The following is a 9,924-nucleotide window of genomic DNA, read 5'->3' as shown; positions in this document are numbered from 1 at the left end:
GCTGTTGCAGGACAAGATATCAATACGGCTGTTATGGTAGAGGATGTCAACGTTGCTGTTGCAGGACAAGATATCAATACGGCTGTTATGGTACAGGATGTCAACGTTGCTGTTGCAGGACAAGATATCAATACGGCTGTTATGGTAGAGGATGTCAACGTTGCTGTTGCAGGACAAGATATCAATACGGCTGTTATGGTAGAGGATGTCAACGTTGCTTTTGCAGGACAAGATATCAATACGGCTGTTATGGTACAGGATGTCAACGTTGCTGTTGCAGTACAAGATATCAATACAGTTGTTATGGTTGCTGTTGCAGGACAAGATATCAATACAGCTGTTATGGTACAGAATGTCAACATTGCTGTTGCAGGACAAGATATCAATACAGTTGGTATGGTTCAGAATATCAACATTGCTGTTGCAGTACAAGATATCAATACAGTTGTTATGGTAGAGAATATCAAGATTGCTGTTGCAGTACAAGATATCAATACAGTTGGTATGGTACAGAATGTCAAGATTGCTGTTGCAGTACAAGATATCAATACAGTTGTTATGGTAGAGAATGTCAAGATTGCTGTTGCAGTACAAGATATCAATACAGTTGTTATGGTAGAGAATGTCAAGATTGCTGTTGCAGTACAAGATATCAATACAGTTGTTATGGTAGAGAATGTCAAGATTGCTGTTGCAGTACAAGATATCAATACAGTTGTTATGGTAGAGAATGTCAAGATTGCTGTTGCATTACAAGATATCTATACAGTTCTTATGGTAGAGAATGTCAAGATTGCTGTTGCAGTACAAGATATCAATACAGGTGTTATGGTAGAGAATGTCAAGATTGCTGTTGCAGTACAAGATATCAATACAGGTGTTATGGTAGAGAATGTCAAGATTGCTGTTGCAGTACAAGATATCAATACAGTTGTTATGGTAGAGAATGTCAAGGTTGCTGTTGCAGTACAAGATATCAATACAGTTGTTATGGTAGAGGATGTCAACGTTGCTGTTGCAGGACAAGATATCAATACGGCTGTTATGGTAGAGGATGTCAACGTTGCTGTTGCTGGACAAGATATCAATACGGCTGTTATGGTAGAGGATGTCAACGTTGCTGTTGCAGGACAAGATATCAATACGGCTGTTATGGTAGAGGATGTCAACGTTGCTGTTGCAGGACAAGATATCAATACGGCTGTTACGGTAGAGGATGTCAACGTTCCTGTTGCAGGACAAGATATCAATACGGCTGTTACGGTAGAGGATGTCAACGTTGCTGTTGCAGGACAAGATATCAATACGGCTGTTATGGTGTTATGGTAGAGGATGTCAACGTTGCTGTTGCAGGACAAGATATCAATACGGCTGTTATGGTAGAGGATGTCAACGTTGCTGTTGCAGGACAAGATATCAATACGGCTGTTATGGTAGAGGATGTCAACGTTGCTGTTGCAGGACAAGATATCAATACGGCTGTTATGGTAGAGGATGTCAACGTTGCTGTTGCAGGACAAGATATCAATACGGCTGTTATGGTAGAGGATGTCAACGTTGCTGTTGCAGGACAAGATATCAATACGGCTGTTATGGTAGAGGATGTCAACGTTGCTGTTGCAGGACAAGATATCAATACGGCTGTTATGGTAGAGGATGTCAACGTTGCTGTTGCAGGACAAGATATCAATACGGCTGTTATGGTAGAGGATGTCAACGTTGCTGTTGCAGGACAAGATATCAATACGGCTGTTATGGTACAGGATGTCAACGTTGCTGTTGCAGGACAAGATATCAATACGGCTGTTATGGTACAGGATGTCAACGTTGCTGTTGCAGGACAAGATATCAATACGGCTGTTATGGTAGAGGATGTCAACGTTGCTGTTGCAGGACAAGATATCAATACGGCTGTTATGGTAGAGGATGTCAACGTTGCTTTTGCAGGACAAGATATCAATACGGCTGTTATGGTAGAGGATGTCAACGTTGCTGTTGCAGGACAAGATATCAATACGGCTGTTATGGTACAGGATGTCAACGTTGCTGTTGCAGGACAAGATATCAATACGGCTGTTATGGTACAGGATGTCAACGTTGCTGTTGCAGGACAAGATATCAATACGGCTGTTATGGTACAGGATGTCAACGTTGCTGTTGCAGGACAAGATATCAATACGGCTGTTATGGTACAGGATGTCAACGTTGCTGTTGCAGGACAAGATATCAATACGGCTGTTATGGTACAGGATGTCAACGTTGCTGTTGCAGGACAAGATATCAATACGGCTGTTATGGTAGAGGATGTCAACGTTGCTGTTGCAGGACAAGATATCAATACGGCTGTTATGGTAGAGGATGTCAACGTTGCTGTTGCAGGACAAGATATCAATACGGCTGTTATGGTACAGGATGTCAACGTTGCTGTTGCAGGACAAGATATCAATACGGCTGTTATGGTAGAGGATGTCAACGTTGCTGTTGCAGACAAGATATCAATACGGCTGTTATGGTACAGGATGTCAACGTTGCTGTTGCAGGACAAGATATCAATACGGCTGTTATGGTACAGGATGTCAACGTTGCTGTTGCAGGACAAGATATCAATACGGCTGTTATGGTAGAGGATGTCAACGTTGCTGTTGCAGGACAAGATATCAATACGGCTGTTATGGTAGAGGATGTCAACGTTGCTTTTGCAGGACAAGATATCAATACGGCTGTTATGGTACAGGATGTCAACGTTGCTGTTGCAGGACAAGATATCAATACGGCTGTTATGGTACAGGATGTCAACGTTGCTGTTGCAGGACAAGATATCAATACGGCTGTTATGGTACAGGATGTCAACGTTGCTGTTGCAGGACAAGATATCAATACGGCTGTTATGGTACAGGATGTCAACGTTGCTGTTGCAGGACAAGATATCAATACGGCTGTTATGGTACAGGATGTCAACGTTGCTGTTGCAGGACAAGATATCAATACGGCTGTTATGGTACAGGATGTCAACGTTGCTGTTGCAGGACAAGATATCAATACGGCTGTTATGGTACAGGATGTCAACGTTGCTGTTGCAGGACAAGATATCAATACGGCTGTTATGGTACAGGATGTCAACGTTGCTGTTGCAGGACAAGATATCAATACGGCTGTTATGGTACAGGATGTCAACGTTGCTGTTGCAGGACAAGATATCAATACGGCTGTTATGGTACAGGATGTCAACGTTGCTGTTGCAGGACAAGATATCAATACGGCTGTTATGGTACAGGATGTCAACGTTGCTGTTGCAGGACAAGATATCAATACGGCTGTTATGGTACAGGATGTCAACGTTGCTGTTGCAGGACAAGATATCAATACGGCTGTTATGGTACAGGATGTCAACGTTGCTGTTGCAGGACAAGATATCAATACGGCTGTTATGGTACAGGATGTCAACGTTGCTGTTGCAGGACAAGATATCAATACGTCTGTTATGGTACAGGATGTCAACGTTGCTGTTGCAGGACAAGCTATCAATACGGCTGTTATGGTACAGGATGTCAACGTTGCTGTTGCAGGACAAGCTATCAATACGGCTGTTATGGTACAGGATGTCAACGTTGCTGTTGTAGGACAAGCTATCAATACGGCTGTTATGGTACAGGATGTCAAGATTGCTGTTGCAGGACAAGCTATCAATACGGCTGTTATGGTACAGGATGTCAACATTGCTGTTGCAGGACAAGCTATCAATACGGCTGTTATGGTACAGGATGTCAACATTGCTGTTGCAGGACAAGATATCAATACGGCTGTTATGGTACAGAATGTCAACATTGTCGTTGCAGTACAAGATATCAATACAGCTGTTATGGTACAGAATGTCAACATTGCCGTTGCAGTACAAGATATCAATAACAGCTGTATTGATATCTTGTCCTGCAACAGCAATGTTGCAGTACAAGATATCAATACAATTGGTATGGTACAGAATATCAACATTGCTGTTGCAGTACAAGATATCAATACAGTTGTTATGGTAGAGAATATCAACATTGCTGTTGCAGTACAAGATATCAATACAGTTGTTATGGTAGAGAATATCAACATTGCTGTTGCAGTACAAGATATCAATACAGTTGTTATGGTAGAGAATATCAACATTGCTGTTGCAGTACAAGATATCAATACAGTTGTTATGGTAGAGAATATCAAGATTGCTGTTGCAGTACAAGATATCAATACAGTTGGTATGGTAGAGAATATCAACATTGCTGTTGCAGTACAAGATATCAATCCAGTTGTTATGGTAGAGAATATCAACATTGCTGTTGCAGTACAAGATATCAATACAGTTGGTATGGTAGAGAATATCAACATTGCTGTTGCAGTACAAGATATCAATACAGTTGGTATGGTAGAGAATATCAACATTGCTGTTGCAGTACAAGATATCAATACAGTTGGTATGGTACAGAATATCAACATTGCTGTTGCAGTACAAGATATCAATACAGTTGGTATGGTAGAGAATATCAAGATTGCTGTTGCAGTACAAGATATCAATACAGTTGTTATTGTAGAGAATATCAACATTGCTGTTACAGTACAAGATATCAATACAGTTGTTATGGTAGAGAATATCAAGATTGCTGTTGCAGTACAAGATATCAATACAGTTGGTATGGTACAGAATATCAACATTGCTGTTGCAGTACAAGATATCAATACAGTTGGTATGGTAGAGAATATCAACATTGCTGTTGCAGTACAAGATATCAATACAGTTGGTATGGTAGAGAATATCAAAATTGCTGTTGCAGTACAAGATATCAATACAGTTGTTATTGTAGAGAATATCAACATTGCTGTTACAGTACAAGATATCAATACAGTTGTTATGGTAGAGAATATCAACATTGCTGTTGCAGTACAAGATATCAATACAGTTGTTATGGTACAGAATATCAACATTGCTGTTGCAGGACAAGATATCAATACAGCTGTTATGGTATAGAATGTCAACATTGCTGTTGCAGGACAAGATATCAATACAGTTGGTATGGTACAGAATATCAATAGGAATTGAAATATCATAAAAATTAAAGACCCAAGTGTGTATCTTTCTTACCTTCTAAAATGTCGCTTATCAAATTCTGCATTTATATTAATGATGAAGCATATCTAGACAGTAATCATCCATGTCAGAAAATAAATATGAATTTGTGTTGAATCATCTCTAGACGGTAATTATCCATGTCAGAAAACAAATAGGAATTCGTGTTCAGATATAAATAGACTGCAAAACAAAGTTTCTGGTGTACATTAGGTATCAACTGAAAACCATCAGTGTATATTATATTACATTAGGTATCAACTGAAAACCATCAGTGTATATTACATTACATTAGGTATCATCTGAAAACCATCAGTGTATATTATATTACATTAGGTATCATCTGAAAACCATTAGTGTATATTACATTACATTAGGTATCATCTGAAAACCATTAGTGTATATTACATTACATTCAAAAGCTGAATCACAAAATCTTAAAACTCTTCACAAAGCCAACACCACTGTTGCCAACTGCAAACATATTGAAAACAACAAAAATATTTATTGTCACTATACCACTCCAGTCGAAAACTAATTTTCAGCTCTGCCTCACAATGTAGACTAGCAATGGTACATGAAGCTTGGAGCTGTTTTCAGATATAAAGATTTTTGAATCTGTGTTGGTGAAAAGGGTCGCATCTGTCAACTCAACCCGCCCTTTCTCAAGGTTTGTGTAGTCAGGTATACTTCGTATTGCAGCCTCATCCTTGTACCGCATGAGTCTGATCAAGGAAATGTCTGGAAAATAAATATTTAAGTTAATTTTATTCTAAATATAGTACCTATCAAATTACAGTGGAACCCTGCTATAACGCGATGATCGGGGTCCATAAAATCGGATCGCGTTAAAAGCGGGGTCGCGTTAATGCGGGGTTTTACAATATTTAACTTTTTTTTCCGAGAACATATACGTGTATACATGTACAATGATCAAAAGTCGGCTTATCATCAGATGAATATTAACTGGAATGCATTAATTAAGATATATTCAAAATAATCGAAGGCTAATATATTTATAGGTTATTACTGTGCATTAAAAACATTTACTAATTTTTATTTGTTTGAACGATAATACAGATTGACCGATAATACCAGACTATCGCTATATCATGAAAAGTGTATCAATACCGTATGCTACCGTGCCGTCGTGGCATGCAGTTCATCCATAATGGATGTAATTTCATTGAAAATCGTACAGAGTTAAAATATTCAATAATTTTGTAATAGTCTGAATTCGTCGTGTAAAATATAGGATGAACAAAATATTGAAACCATTTACTTGCCGTCTGATATCGTACGGTCATTGCATGCAGCTATTCCCGGGTCTACATACGGTGTCTGTACAAATTTCATACCGCTAAAATTTTATCATATGCGACAACTGCAAGAATAATTAACAATCAATGCATGATTTCAGCGTGCAAATAACTTTTATTTCAGATTTTGTGAACATCAAAAGAAACATGTGAAAACTGCTAAATTAATACTTCTTTTAAGTTGAGTAATGCCAATGATGTGTCGACGGATGCGTTATTATCTGCTACCATTCCCTTTATCATTTCACGGCGATAATTTTGTTTAAATACGGAAATTATGCCTTGGTCAAGTGGCTGGATTTCTGACGTAGTGTTTTTCGGGAGGTACGAAACTTTGATCTTGCCATCACTGCTGACAAGATTTTCCGCTGGGGGGTGGGCAGGGCAATTATCCAGCAGGAGGAGAGCTTTTTCCTCCAGCTTGAGTTTTCGTAAATGAGCCCAAACATCTGGAACGAATGTTTTGTGAAACCAGTTGTCAAATATGGAGCTATTCATCCAAGCATTCTTGCTGTTAGTGTACTGAAATGGAAGTGCCTTCATATTTACATGATGAAAACATCTGGGAGCTTTCGATTTTCCAATCATCAGAGGTCTGACTTTGTGGCTGCCAGACTTGTTAACACAAAATAAGAGAGTCACTCTGTCCTTCCTCTTCTTGAAACCTTCTCGTTTGTGACTGTCAGTCTTGGTTGCAAGGGTGCGATCGGGTAACATTTTATAACATTAACCAGTCTCATCGCAGTTGTAAACTTGGTCGGCTGTGTAGCAACCGTCCTCCAGCAACTTTTTAAGCCCAATCGGGTAGGAATTGGCAGCCTCTTTGTCAGCGGAGCGGATTTCCCCAGACACAAGAACTTGGCTGATAGCGTGCCTTTTCTTGAATCTATCTAGCCAGCCATTACTCGCCTTAAATTTGGAATCATCTCCATTGATACGGCGATCAAATTTCTCTGCTTGGGCTTTCAGAATTGGGCCAGAAATTGGAACACCTTCTGAGCGCGCTTGTACAAACCATTGGTACAAAGCTGAATCTAGGACATTGTCATTAGCTAACTTAACCCTTTTACGCTGTAAACCAGTTTCCTCTTCAAGAATGTTGGGTAGACTACGGAGCTTTCCTTCATCTGTTTTCCACCCTCGCAAAGTGGACTCGCTGATTCCTAGATCTCTGGCAAGCTGAGTTTGTTGTTTGCCCTTCTTTAGTTGATCTAGGGCATACAGTTTCTCTTTAGCAGAAAACGACTTGCGTTTTTGAACTTGCTTTTCCATAACAGTAAAATATTTTTTTATATAAGCAAACAACGTACAGAGATAAAGCTGAATAACTAAGTAATGAAGGCCTGCAATGGTTACGAATCACTTTTTATATAAAACAAAATTAAGCTGAACGGATGTACAATTTCATACCCTTTTAATTTACAGATAATAAAGTGGATATTATTTACTTTCAACTGTTTGTTGTTTGATCACACCGCCAAGCACAGCATACATGTTGGCGGCTTTCGTCCTTTGATGTTTATTAAATTGTGCGACTCTTGTATCAACCACAACTTTGTCTGCTGCTTGGCTGTGATTGCAGTTAAATAAGAAGCCCATGTCGGCTATTGTTTGAGCAACGACTGTATACAGAATTCATGGAAGACAATCACAAAGACGATTTACTGGCTTTACTCATGGATCCGTAATAAGTAACACTTCCGATAATGTTTACTTCGGCTTAACAATTCAAAAACCTAATGAAACCAGTTTTCTCTTCTAGAGTAGAATACGGAGCTTCACCACAACCTGTTCAAATTGATAAATTTCAGAAGCCAAGCGTTGTACACACTATTTCTCGTACGTTATATATATCGCATTATTTTAGAATTCATACACGATCACTTCTCCAAAATCACTTAAAGAACCAGGATAAATTGTTAAGTTCCGATCGTTTATTATTAAAAGTCATACGCGAATTCTTCCACCAAATTATAATAAACGTTTTACACACTATTTCTTGTACGTTAAACAAATATTTTCACGGTCCGATAAAAATACACGTAAATGAATTTCAAATTTCAGGAACCATGCCACGATCATATTATTTTAAAAGTCACAACTAATCTCATGCCCAAAATGAAGTTAATTTCTTGTTTTGTTTTTTTTTACTTTTCTCCAAATTTTTTTTCTCCATGTGTGAATGAATATATGAAATTTCGGGAGCCATGCTACGACCGCGTTATATCCGAATTCGCGTTATGGCGGGGCGCGTTATAGCAGGGTTCCACTGTAATATTTGGAATTGAACTAGAATCTCTCTCTCTTGAATACAGCAATCCCAGAAAGATTAGTTTTTCCCTATCTGCATAATGTTTAGTCAAAGGGTAAACTCTTGCCTGTTGCCACTTTGATGGATGGCTGGTAGCTGTATTGGACTCCAGACCAGCAGATTCATTTAGATCAACTAGATATCATATGAAAACATTTAGCGAAAACTCCATACTGACATGATCATCCAATCAGAAGTGATAGCAATATTTTCAAGAAGCTGCAGTTATGGATGTCAGCTCAGCATCATTTTCAATTAGGACCAAGTAGACATATGAAGTCTGTTTATAAAACCATCAATTCAGTATTAGCAACAAAATTTTCAAGATGGCTACAGTGGCCATACTGTGTGTCAGATTGGCACTATGTTTATTCTGAATCAACTAGAGATCATAAGACATCTTTTAGAGAAAACCTCATGTTGATATGATGATCCATTCAGGAGGCGTTGCAATAACAAGATTTTCAACATGGCTATTGTTGTGGCCATATTGGATGTATAAGAATCAACATGGCTATTGTTGTGGCCATACTGGATGTATAAGAATCAACATGGCTATTGTTGTGGCCATACTGGATGTATAAGAATCAACATGGCTATTGTTGTGGCCATACTGGATGTATAAGAATCAACATGGCTATTGTTGTGGAAATACTGGATGTATAAGAATCAACATGGCTATTGTTGTGGCCATACTGGATGTATAAGAATCAACATGGCTATTGTTGTGGCCATACTGGATGTATAAGAATCAACATGGCTATTGTTGTGGCCATACTGGATGTATAAGAAGCACCGATTTCATCTATGACCAACTAGACCATGGGATGAATGTGTGTATAATGTTTCATGGCAATCCACCAAGTAGTTTAGGAGAAGCGGCAATAAGATATTTGTGCTAATTGACGGATGAACATTGGATGATGGACGATAGTTAGACAATGGACAACAGTTTTTCTATTCAAGCTACAAACTTATCCATCAGCCTGATTTAATGAGGACAAAAATCCCCATGCAAAATATGACACAATGGCTTCTAGAGGCTACATCTGTGATGAATAAAGCTCCAACAAGGAAAGTACATGGCCTCATTTCTTGATAACATTACTGACTACTTAACAATAATGTCAATCAGTTCACAATACAGTGGAACCTTGTTAATCTGGACACCATTGTTCCCAATGAATATG

General features: G+C 38.7%; 1 protein-coding gene across 2 annotated transcripts in view; it reads right to left on the bottom strand.

The window, feature by feature from the left end:
- Nucleotides 1-4,983: 4,983 nt before the first annotated feature.
- The window catches only part of LOC149796264 (leucine--tRNA ligase, cytoplasmic-like), a 119,920-nt gene continuing 114,979 nt past the window's right edge, over nucleotides 4,984-9,924 (bottom strand). For both annotated transcript variants that reach the window (XM_089960901.1, XM_089960902.1), the window contains exon 31: nucleotides 4,984-5,845. In XM_089960901.1, the coding sequence (XP_089817027.1) occupies nucleotides 5,646-5,845 (200 nt within the window). In that variant the 3' untranslated portion in view covers nucleotides 4,984-5,645. The remainder of the gene's footprint in view (nucleotides 5,846-9,924) is intronic.

Source organism: Sinohyriopsis cumingii, chromosome 6 (genome assembly GCF_028554795.1).
Source record: "Sinohyriopsis cumingii isolate HCF-2022 chromosome 6, ASM2855479v2, whole genome shotgun sequence".
NCBI lineage: Eukaryota > Metazoa > Mollusca > Bivalvia > Unionida > Unionidae > Sinohyriopsis > Sinohyriopsis cumingii.
This window is presented reverse-complemented; position numbering and strand designations above follow the sequence as displayed.